Here is a 12,950-nt window from a genome sequence, read left to right as displayed (position 1 = left end):
TACAACAGTTTGTATATGTGTCTCCCACTTTTTAAAGGACCAAAGGTAATGGAACAATTGGCTGCTCAATTGTTCCATGGCCAGGTGTGTTATTCCCTCATTATCCCATTTACAAGGAGCAGATAAAAGGTCCAGAGTTCATTTCAAGTGTGCTATTTGCATTTGGAATCTGTTGCTGTCAACTCTTAATATGAGATCCAAAGACCTGTCAGTGAAGCAAGCCATCATTAGGCTGAAAATACAGACCCATCAGAGAGAAAGCAAAAACATTAGGTGTGGCCAAATCAACAGTTTGGAACATCCTTAAAAAGAAAACACACCGGTGAGCTCAACAACACTGGAAGACCATGGAGAACTGTGGTGGATGACCAAAGAATTCTTTCCCTGGTGACGAAAATACCCTTCGCAACAGTTGGCCTGATCAAGAACACTTTCCAGGAGGTAGGCGTATGTGTGTCAAAGTCAACAATCAAGAGAAGACTTCACCAGAGTGAATGCAGAGGGTTCATCACAAGATGTAAACCATTGGTGAGACTCAAAAATAGGAAGGCCAGTTTAGAGTTTGCTAAACAACATCTAAAAAAGCCTTCACAGTTCTGGAACAACATCCTATGGATAGATGAAACCAAGATGAACTTGTAGCAGAGTGAAGGGAAGAGAAGAGCATGGAGAAGGAAAGGAACTGTTCATGATCCAAAGCATACCACCTCATCAGTGAAGCATGGGTGGTGGTAGTGTCATGGCGTAGGCATGTATGGCTGCAAATGGAACTGGTTTTCTTGTATTTATTGATGTGACTGCTGACAAAAGTAGAAGGATGAATTCTGAAGTGTTTCGGGCAATATTTTCTACTCCTATTCAGCAAAATGCTTCAGAAATCATTATACAACGCTTCACAGTGCAAATAGACAATGACCCGAAGCATACTGCGAAAGCAACCAAAGGGAAAGAAGTGGAAATTTGTGCAATGGCCAAGTCAATCACCTGACCTGAATCCGATTGAGCATTCATTTCACTTGCTGAAGACAAAACTGAAGGGAAAATGCCCCAAGAACAAGCAGGAACTGAAGACTGTTGCTGTAGAGGCCTGGCAGATCATCACCAGAGATGAAACCCAGCATCTGGTGATGTCTATACGTTCCAGACATCAGGCTGTAATTGGCTGCAAAGGATTTGCAACCAAGTATTTAAAAAGTGAAAGTTTGATGGATGATTGTTAATCTGTCTCATTACTTTTGGTCCCTTAAAAAGTGTGAGGCACATATACAAACTGTTGTAATTCCTACACTGTTCACCCTCAAATTAAAGCTGAAAGTCTGCAGTTAAAGCACGTCTTGTTCGTTTCATTTCAAATACATTGTGGTGGTGTATAGAGCCAAAATTATTAGAATTGTCTGTCCCAATATTTATGACTGTATATGGCAATTCACGTGTATATACGTTGCATGATATTGACTGATTGGTCTTCATTTCTGGTCTGTGGGGCTAGAACTGTATTATCCCATTTAAGGATTATTTTTAAAAGCATCTGTTGCTGATTTTAATGAAGCAAATAAACTAATAGTATTTTAGATATAATCCCTTTGCCTTATGTTCTGCCTTTTCTTTCAATTGTATTTTCAGGCTGAAAAATGTTTGGTGTTTCATTTTCTCAGATAATCCAGTTCATAAATTGGTTGTTGTTTTTCTCAAACAAACAATTATTGGCTCACTGCAAGGATAATAAAAAAAATTAAAGGACAATTTCAGCCATATTATTTGATTAGGGCCCCTAGTGTGTATAGTTAGCTTGTAATTGTCTCCTTTGAAACCTCTTCATGCATCCCGCTGCTTGTGCCGATCATTTATGATATGATGACTGGTAAGGAGAGCAGTTTTATCTGTAAGGGTAGGAGACTGATAATAGATCTGCACAGAACCTCTTCATATTCAGCCTATCTTTACCCCAGAATGATGCATTACGTTTGAAACTCTTGCAGTGGGTCCCCAGCAACTCACCTGCTGCACCACCCGACAACCCCCCCCCCCCCTCCGCCACCACCAAAAAAGTCTTAAAGCTTATTTTCATGCTTTGTTTCACTTTCAATAGTTTGTTTGGTCCAAACAGTTTCCTTCACTAAGTGCTGCAGCAGTTCTAAGCACTCTATGTACAAAATGTAGCTTCAGTACACAGTGCTAGCTTCCAGCTGTGAGACAGAAATTTCCATTCTCAGACCCCAGAACAATATTGAGCCAATATGAGAAGCGCTCAGCTATTCATAGGCAGCTTTGTATTCTGTGAATGAAATACAAAATTTCCTTTTATTGGCGGACGTTCTGCTGTCATCAGCCCCCTCTCCGCCTTAGCCTACAAGAGGAAATTTTGTATTTCATTCACAGAATACAAAGCTGCCTATAAATGGTTGAACACCACTTGGACCAACTTGATATTGTTCCGGGTGTGAGACAAGAAGTCTGTCTCACAGCTGGAAGCTAGCACTTTGTACCGAATGTAGCTGAAGCAATGCTTTATGTAAAAAAAAAAAAAAAAAATATATATATATATATATATATATATATATATCATTGATTCGAACAGACAGACTGCAAGGACTAGCTATGCCACCTGGACAAGTAAACATAGCCCTCTGGGGGGGGTGTACTGATCAGTGCACCCATGTGTGAATGAGGCCCTACTGGCAACCATGTCTAATGCATTCATTTGTTTTCCTTACCCACTCTCCCTTTTTTATTTTTTATTTTGTTCCTCATCTTCCTCCTTTGTAATTTGAATGTCATCTTGTTTGGCTCTGTGTACATTCCAGAGTTGGTAAATCTGTGCATGTGTGGCATCTAATGATGACTTAAGTCCAGGTGGGTCAGAAATCATGGTGGAAGTGGGGCACAGGCTAGCATTTACCTTGTGTGTTAACCATACATTTTTTACACTTCTTTAACACTTCTGTTAACATTTATTAGGTGGATTTTGTGATTAAGGAGGCAACAAATCTAGATAACCTGGCACAGCTGTATGAAGGTTGGACAGCTTGGGTGTGAATTAGAAGACGGCAGACCAGCCTGGTTCAGCACAGTCAGCAATCCACCAGAATCAGTCAAGTCTCAGGCATCCACAGCCGCGCCAAGGCCGGTGGTGATGTATACTGGGGCTTAATATGTGGTAATCTAGGAAATCCTGGTGCAGTGGGAACGGGAATCCCACAGGAACGCTGCACCCAGAGCAACGTTAAACACCAGTGGTCAGCAACCCCAAGGGCACAGAGTACAATGCTCACCGTCTGGGTAAAGTGATTGTCTTTCTGCTGTGGAAGATCTGACAGTACAGCTGAGAAATTGCTGCAGAAAGAAATCGGCATCCTCCAGACCGCATGGTGATCTAGAACTCTTCCATGTGACCCTGTCAACAATTGAAGATATGCTAAACCCTGTTCGTCAAGGGGGGAACACTGGGGCCATCAAGGATTTGCAGTGAAGAGAATGCTGTCCGTTTCTTGGGTTACTCTTGTTGCTTGGCAATGCTGCTGGTTGAGTTAGCCAGCTTAGCACAGAAGAGGCTAGGAGATGAAGCATGGCCTCTGAAAACTAGCTGAAAACAGCCAAAGAACAGAATTGTGAAGTTAGGTGGACTTCTGAAAAGAAGAAAAAAACCTTGTTTTCCATTCTTTTCTTCCCCTCATTTCTTGTAGTTAGAATACCTGTTTACTTTTCACACTATATTCATACTAACACTTTTTTGTTTGGTAGCTGGGCATATATCTAGAGACACTTAATACTTTTCAGAAGTATTTCATTCACTTAGTACCCAATGCAAAAAATATATCTTGCCTTTTTTGTGTGACCCATGCAAAAATACATGAAGGATCAACCCATTACATTGAAATAAGCCCAGCACTGGTTCTGCTTCTTAAAAATTTACATAACCCACACTTCCCAACTTTTGTGTATTTCCATACGCTTAACTGATGTGCGTCCTCCTCCCCTCTTTTCTCTTCTTTTTTTTCTTTTTTTTTTTTTTAAATAGCATAGTCTAAGTAGTTAAGCTTGTCACTTGATGACAGTTATAATAAAGTGAACTTCTGGTGGAGGGAGACTGCAGTGGTGTTTAATTTACATTTTGAATGAAAAATATTTGTTTTACACTTAAGCTTTTAACACCTCCATGCTTTGTTTTAACCCTTCTAATATTACCCGAGAAGTATGGCTTTCTGCCAGATATGCGCTACTTTCATTTGTGAGGTCTTAAGACCTTATGTGGCATATGTCTTATTTAAGAAATTTGTTTAACAGGTCAACATATTCTATTTTTGTAATTCAGTTGATGTACAGATCTTGGGTATTCTAGAATGGTAGAGGCAAGTGAAAGTGGAGACGTGTTGCCCATAGTAACGAGTCAGGTTCTTGTTTTCATTTTAAAACCTGCACTACAGAAATGACAGCTAGAATCCAGTTTCTGTGGGAAGAAAATCCAGCTTCCTGCATTCTTTTCCATGTTTTTATATGACACGTTAATCCCTCATAGAAAATTGCAAGATTTTCCTTTAATGAGATCCATTAAAGTATTTCTTCAGCCTAAGTTTTTATTTGGTATTTCCTTCTGGATACATTTTGTAGTACATTGCACATGGGTGGCTATGAGAACAGTGTTTCGCAGAAATTCACATAATTGTGATTCCTTTGTCATTTTTTTTTTTTCATTTTTGTCGTCTGAATCTGATTTGGTGATGCTGAAACAGATCCATTCTAATTTTAAGTGTTTTCTTGCAGTCATCCCTACTGGGTTTCTTTTTGTGCCCCTTTTCCCCACTTGTATTACCTACATATTTGTGACTTTTAAAACGTTGTTGGGTTTAATACAAGAGCACACATTATGTCTGTTAAAAAGAATATCCATTCAACCAGCAGTTGCCGTTAGGGAAAACCGTTTATACCAGCAATATTCAAGATAGTAAGCATTTTGTGTGTGTGTATCGTTAATCCTCCCTGCCACAGAGGTCTGCAGCACATCACTGTATTGTAACCAGTCCTCTTTGACGACAGGACCATTAAGTCTGCTAATGGCAATCTTTTCTCCCAGTCTGAAGTATTAACAAATTCTAATATTTGCAGTTAGTGAAAATTTCAGTTTGTATAAGAATGACAGCCTTATTTGCTCTAGTTGGCTGGCTAAGAGTAATTAAATGCTGAGTAATGCATGCCTGTTTTGTGTACCAGCAAACACTGCTATACAGTTATGGTGATGGTAAGACTTTGTATGTCAGAATTCAATGTAATGGAATTTAACTTTACTCCCACAAGCAAAAATCCTTTTGTGAGCTGTAGATAAAAGTGGAAAATCTGCATTACTTTAATTTCTTCTGAGATGTTAACGTTTAATGCACTTCAGGCACCTGTAATATTGCATTTCTACTTTCAATTACAAACATCTATGAAGAATCAGATTCTTAATTGTTTAAATAAAATACTTGCGATTAATGCATTATGTACTGATTTTTTTTTTCCCTTTTTAAACACTTGTGTAAATGTAATTTAAAAGAAACAAAATTAAAGTGGATTGTAAAACTTTTTTAGTAAAAAAATAAATGTCACTTATCTGCTCTGTGGTTTTGCACAGAGCAGCTGATCCTTTTTTTCTGAGGTCCCCTGCTAGTGCCGCTTTCTATGGGGCACTAGTGCTGGCTTGATCCTGAGATGCCCTGCCCTCACGCTCTTTGCTAATAATCTTCCCTGTGAGAGACGCTGCTCTCATTCACAGCACTGGATCAAAATTGAGCTCAGGTAAGTATAAAGGTGTGTGTTATGAGGTTGGGGTATCCTGTAGCTTAGGTTTTTTTAACCTTAAAGTGTAAGTTCACCTTTACAGAAAATCTGTAAGGTGACCTTACATTGGACCCCACTCCCCTTCCCACCCGGTCCAGCTGTCCCAGATTGCTGCAATGCCCAGCTGTCAGATATCGAAAAGCCATTTCACTGGTCCGGGGGATTTGAAACCCCCACGGCTTAATTGCGTGTCCAAATTGCTAAGTCAGTACGGATTACATGGATTCCAATTGCTCAGCACCATCATATGGACGGTGCTGACCAATTAGAAGCCATCTAGCCCATACCTTCAGAACTGAGAGGAGAGAAAGCTGCCGGGATTTCCAATCCACAGACCTGTGAAGTGGCTTTTCGGTGTCTGACAGCTAGGGATCATGACAATCTGGTACAGGGGGCATGGGGAAGGGCTCCAGTGTAAGGTCACCTTACGGATTTTCTTTAAAGGTGAACTTAGATTTAATGCAGAGAATGCATTATCCGCTTGCTGACATTATGCTGTGGCTGGTCAGCTCGTTCAGGTCGAATCTCCGTAGCTGTACATCGGTCTCCACAGAGACCCAGAAAGGGGATCTGTTAATGTAAACAAATAGATCCCCTTTCTGACAGGAAAGTACAGAGTGATCGTGTGTTCCTAGTGATTAGGAACAGCGATCTCTGTACTCCTAGTCAGTCCCCTACCCCCACATGTAGAAACATCTCCCAGGGAGCACATTTAACTCCTTGGATGCTCCCTGGTGTTAACCTCCTCCCGGCCAGTGTCATTTATACAGTAATCAGTGCATTTGTTATAGCACCGATCGCTGTATAAATGTCACTGATTCCAAAAAGTGTCCGATCTGTATGTCGCAGTCCCATTAAAAATCACCACCATTTCCTATACAAAATAATAAAAATGCCATAAATCTATCCCGTATTTTGTACACTGTAACTTTTGTGCAAACCAATCAAATGTACGCTTTTTTTTTTTTTTTTTTTTTTTTTTTAGAAGAATACATGTTGGCCTAAACTGATGAAGAAATTGTATTTATTTATTGGATATTATGCAAATAGTATTTTTACCCTTTATAACTAAAACCAGATAAAAGGAAAAAAATTGTGGCGCTTACATATAAATTTATAACTACCTCTTCAAAAAAAAGTGACGCCAAACTAAATGGTATAGAAAACATGTGTGAATAAACAATTGTAGCACCCTGTGATGAGTGAACCAAATAAATGTGGCAAACACTTGTATATAAACAAAGAAAATTCAAAACAAAGTTCATAAAGTGTCCAAAATATCCTTTGAAATAATGTATCTTCTTGTTCCATCCACCACACTAAAGTGATCAGTGATTCCTCTCCCTTAAGAAACGCACTCAGCGACTCCTAGTGCCTGCACTTTCCTATCAGGCTTAAGCCCTTTTAAACCAAACGGCAAATAGTGAGTCGTTGCTCCAATCATCCACTGTGCAAGTTCAGATATTCCACATGTAAAATAATAAAGGTGCTCCAATAGTGTAAAATCGTATAAACCAATTTATTAAAACGCAAAAAACTTCAACCTTTACACTCACATTTTACAACTCAAAAGCCAGCAAATTAATATCAAAATCACAGCAAGCCTCACTCCTGAACAGCACAATGTTGGACTGTGGCCATGGCGGACCCGAGTTGTGCGAGCGTATTAGCGTTAATCTCACCCCCTCTTCGGTCACCCAGACACAGATTCGGATCACCACTTCCTCATTCAGCTCCAAACGCTACACGTTACTGGTGATTGCCGCACAGCCACGCCCCGATGTTTTGTCATACACTGACTTCCTCATGGGGTTGGCTGCACGGCACGACAATCCAATCCTTTTATACCCTCCTATCCCTCCCATTCACAAGATCCACCACAGCGCCTGCGCACATCTCGTGTCCCTGCTGGTATAATCTACCAATCACCTATGTTGTTAATGAGCAAATGAGCATTACATCCTAGCAAGAGATTAATGTTCTACTGAATAAGCGTTTGTTATACTACATATGTCATGCAATATGTCATTCAAATGCTACTCCAAGCAATTGATTTATATAGGATCTTTTACAGACATGTATACATTTTTTTTACATTATACGTTGTAATCCTGTCTTCTCATATAACCATGATCAAAATGTAGAGTTCTACTCCATGTGGCCATAAGATGTACTAACATGGGGTCACCAAGCCTATGCATCTCAAACACCCATACCGTGACCACATAATTAGTCATCAAACTGAGTTTATCAAAAACCAAATCCAATCTTGTGTAAGGCTAAATAGGTATCCATTATAAATCGAATTAAAGCATTTAAAAAATGGCAATAAAATGAAATAAAATCTAATGATCTGAATGAACTTAGCTGGAAAACAAGCTACAGTAACCGTTTCATAACCCGCCACATGTAGCTACTAAAAAAGATCTTTCTTTTTATAAAATTACAAATTAAAATGAAATAAAATTAATAAATAATGTATAATTTTTTATCGGGTAGTCCCTGAAAACTGATCTTATCCCTTATTGCACACCTAGTCCCAGGGCTTAACTCTATTGGCCTACATCCCTTAATGGTGACTAAATGTAATTACAATAACTTGCTCCCCTCCTCTTTAGAACTAGGTGTACCACCTCCTAATATAAATCTCCTAGGCGACACCTATTTTCTACATTAAAGCGCTGTAGTTTTATCTTCATTATAACCACATGCTATTAATGTACATTTAATATAATATTAGTATCCAGCAGATTAAATTTGAGCCACACAATTGTCCTCAAAATAAAAATAAAACGTATTTTTATTTAAAAATTGTTAATAAAACTGCTAAGATCTAACTCAATATTTAACCCCTTAGGGGCTAAACATTTTAAGAGAAAAATCCACGAATTTCCCTTTGTGACAAATCCTTCAGGCGGTTCGAGCCTCTCCATGAAGGCTGAACAATATCAATTCCAATAAATTGTAGTAAAGAGGGATCCTGATGGTACTTTTCTTTAAAATGAAGGGATACGCTATGAAATCTAAACCCATTTTTTGTTTGTCAGATGTTCAGCTATGCGTACTCTTAATACTCTTTTCGTTCTCCCTACATAAAATAATCCGCAGGGACACTAAATTAACTATACCACAAAAAATTCTAACCATACAACCCATATGCTGTTGAAGTGTTTGCGTGTGCTCTTTCAAATTGCTATCCAGTCCTCTGCATCCCTGATCCCATTCACCTCTCATAGCTACTAGTCTCTACTAGGAATTTGTGCGTGCTTCCAATATATTGGCAGATGAGGCAGTACACTTTTCTTATGACTAATCGGCAGAGGAGGGGCGTAGAAGAGAAAACGTACCGGGGATAGGGGAAAGTCTAGACCAAGAATATCTTGTATTTGAGTTTAATGTCCTTCCAGAAGGGCTCTATCACAGGGCCTTCCCACCACAGATGCAGCAGAGGGCCTCTATGACCACACCCTCCCCAGCAGATTTAGAGGTATAAATACACAACAGGTCAGCAGGCGCTCTGTACCAGCGTGATAGAATCTTAGTTTGACTCTTGCATTTTGGAATCCAGTGAACTAGAAAGGGTAAGCTGGTACAGGTGGGTCTGCTGAGCCTCAAAGAACACGAGCCCTAAGTCGTGTTCCCATGCCGGACAAAGGTTTGGCGTTGGGAGTGGCAGAGCCCAATTGATCAGATAATGTGAGGTATAGGTTCTTCAGCTATGAAAAGCTGTTCGAAAGGTGTAAGAGAATATGTCCCTAATAGTACGGCCATGCTGTGCAAAAAAATGGAGTTGTCGAACACCAAAAGTCTATAGCTAAGCCACCATGCTGGGCCTTTAGAACCTCAAAGGCCAGCAAGTTACCATTCTCTAGGAATTTATCACAACTGTCATTACCATCGTCCACCCATGGTCCAAAGAAAGTAATTTGTTCACCGGGGGAAAGCAGAGAAACACGCGGAGCCGATGGGGACACTGGAGTGGGGGGGGGAGGCCTGCTCCCATAGCTGATTAGATCCCAAACTCTAAGAGCATGGGTCCTCAAAGGAGACATGCCATATGACAGCCCCCTGTGCTCCCGTGCCAGCCATAGGGTGTTAGACAAGTTTCTGCCTGCCATACATTTTTCCGATGATACCCATAGCTTAGCTGGAGTATGGGAACGCCAGTTCAGGATCCATTGGAGAACTATGGCCCTGTAATACTTCTGATCAGCTGGGATTCCCAGACCACCCTGTTTCTTTGCACGCTGCAGCGTTCTTAAAGCGTTTTGTGGTCTAATTCCTCATGAACCTGGTCAATGTACTGCTAATCTGGTTAAAGAAACCTCTGGGCAGGGGTATCCGCACCATCTGCATATAAAAAAGTATCCGTGGGAGGATATTCATTTTTATGATATTCACCCCTCCCACCCAAGTGAAGATTATCTTAGTCCAGGAGGCTAAATCTCGCTTAACTGTGGCTAACATGGGATAATTGTTAGCATATAGGGTATCAAAGCTGTCGGTGAGCTGAATGTCCAAATACTTCAGTGAGGATTTGGCCCAAGTAAAGGGGAAGGCTGTCTGCAGGCTGTTTGCCATGGAAGAATGCAGAGTCCCAAACTGAAGTTCTCGCATCAGATTAGGCAATGAGACAAGGGTGAAAAGTAAGGTGAAAGAGCACATCTGCATAAGCTGACAACTTATGCTCAGTATTGCCCACTGTCAGTTCTTTGATATCCATGTTCGCCCTTACAGTGTGTAAAAAAGGTTTGAGAACTAAAGCAAAAAGGAGGGTCGAAAGAAGGCACCCAAGCCTCGTGCATTCCTGATGGTGAACCTGGAAGAAAGAAAAAAGATCACTTGCCTTAACCTGGGCACTAGGAGCTGAGTATAGGGCCATGATCAATGTAAACATGTTCGATCCCAACCCCAGGATCTCCAGGACTGCCTTAAGGTAAGTCCAATCCACACAATCACGCTTTTTCTGCGTCAGTAGGATCAAGTATGGCATGGGTCCTGACGTCTATGCACCCAGTGTATAAGTTGAATTGTCCTGTGGGAGTCATATCTAGCCTCACGAACCACAATAAATCCTGTTTGGTCTGGATGTATAATATGGGGCTTAAGATGTTTCAGGCGATTCGCCAGAATTTTTGTGTCCGCATTTAGCAGCGAAATGGGATGGTAATCTTGTGGTAGGGTATGGTCCTTACCGTCCTTTGGGAGAACTATAATATGAGCCAATAAAGCCTCAGAAGGAATCTGGCTGCCACCTGCTATAGAATTAAAATGGCTACACATAGGACACATCATAAGGGTAATAAACTATGCCTTGGTGTATACATCCGGGCCAGGGCTCTTTCCGCCAGGCAAGGATTTCACTATTGATTCAACTTCAAGTTGAATCGATGGGGGACTCCAAAGTGGACCTCTGCTCTTCAGTCTGAGGAAGGCCTGCTGAGGCCAAATATTCATGTATGCTAGACAGCCTGGCCGCCTGAGCATCGGGAGGAGCCCAGATTATAAAGTTAAGTATAGTATTCACGGAACACCGAGGTGATTTTGAAGGAATGGGCATCCATGTCTCCAGCAGGAGAGCAAAGCTTATGAATATGCATATGAGCACATCGCTTTTCAGGGAGTCCTGGCCAGCATTCGACCACACTTGTGCCCATACTCCTAGAATTTGAGACCGGTAATGTTGGTTTGTACGAATTTGACGGTCCAATAAGTGTGCAAAGAGCTCAGTCAGCTTTACTAATGCCTTGGGTTCTCCATTACAGCAGAGACAATCGTGTCCTCTCCCCTGTGAGACTGGATGCCAAGTGAGGGAACGATGGCCCCAATCTGCTCCATAGCATTGGATGACGGAAGCGACATCAAGCGTCACTTCTGCCTAATGCTCTAAAAGGGGAAATTGTTGCGTTTTTTTTTTTTTTTTTTCAAAACTTATTTTTTTATTGCATTGAAGTCTAAATGTGAGATCTGAGGCCCTTTGACCCCAGATCTCGCATTATAGCGGAGTTCCACCCAAAAATTGAACTTCTGCTTTTTGGAATTCTTCCCCCATCCGGTGTCACATTTGGCACCTTTCAGGGGGAAGGGCAGAGCAGATACCTGTATAATCCAGGTATTTGCTCCCACTTACAGGCATAGATATCCGCAGGTACCCGTGGATATCTGCCATATCCAGCACAGGTAAGTGTCCATATTTTGAAAGTCAGTAGCTGCAGACTTTAAAAAAAAAAAAAAAATTGGCAGGACCTCTGCTTTAAAGAGGTCCTATCATGTTTTTTTCTGTTACAAGGGATGTTTACATTCCTTGTAATAGGAATGCAAGTGACCAAATTTTTTAATTTTTTTTTAAAGGACAGTGTAAAAAACAAAAGTAAAGAAAAGGCATGGTCCGATGAGGGAGTGAGTGGACATGTGTGGAGTCCTCTCCGGCTCCTTCCGCAGGACCTTTATGCTAATTTGATAGCGGCCGGTAGCTAGTGCACCGGTGTGCGCCTTATGCCCGCTTGTGTTCACTCTGAGCTTGCCTTTGTTGCCCCCCCGAGGTTCCTTACCGGGGCATTGCCGAGAGCTGTGAAGCCGTGGAACCGCAGAACGAGGGAAGGTGAGGACGAGAGCGGTGACGCAGCCCCGCTGGCGTCTGGTCAACGTGGTAACTCTCCTAGCCCAGTCTCGCGAGGAGAGTGGAAGCTGAGACAAGCAGAGAGCGGTGGTGGTGGTGAGACGTGCCTGGATGGCTTTTTTTTTTTTTTTTTCTTTGTCAGGCTGGATGCTTGAGACTGGTCTTCTCCCTTGATTACTAACACAGAAGGGAGGTGGTAGCTGGTACGACTTGGAGCCTGGTGGTTTATTGGAGGAAGGAACACGCTGGGACAGGTCAGTCAGTGTGTGGAAGGAGACAGGCGGCACAGGACATTGTACTGAACACAGCACACACTATAAGAGGGCTGCACAAGTCATGCAGGCTTTTTAGCCTTTGCCATTCTTGTATATTTATTTACTTTAACATCCTAGCATTTTTAAACTCGCTGGAGAGTGTACAGCAAACTGGCTATGACGAGGGGGAAGAAAGGAGATGAGCCGCAGCAGCAGGAAAACTTAGCCTCTCAAAATACCCAGCAAAGGAAAAAAGGGGTCCA

General features: G+C 41.5%; 1 protein-coding gene across 1 annotated transcript in view; it reads left to right on the top strand.

Annotated features, from left to right (window-relative positions):
• Window positions 1–5,469, top strand: part of SMG1 (SMG1 nonsense mediated mRNA decay associated PI3K related kinase) — a gene marked incomplete in the record, with an annotated part of 420,057 nt that extends 414,588 nt beyond the window's left edge. Inside the window, 1 exon segment of the mRNA XM_077448938.1 lies at window positions 2,959–5,469. Coding sequence (XP_077305064.1) covers window positions 2,959–3,036 — 78 coding nt within the window.
• Between the last annotated feature and the right edge of the window lie 7,481 nt (window positions 5,470–12,950).

The sequence above is a fragment of the Lithobates pipiens genome, unplaced genomic scaffold, assembly GCF_037356315.1.
Source record: "Lithobates pipiens isolate NorthernLeopardFrog02 unplaced genomic scaffold, aLitPip1_a1.2 Scaffold_22, whole genome shotgun sequence".
NCBI classification, from domain to species: Eukaryota; Metazoa; Chordata; class Amphibia; order Anura; family Ranidae; genus Lithobates; species Lithobates pipiens.
Note: the sequence above shows the minus strand (reverse complement) of the source record. Positions and strands in the feature narration are given on the sequence as shown.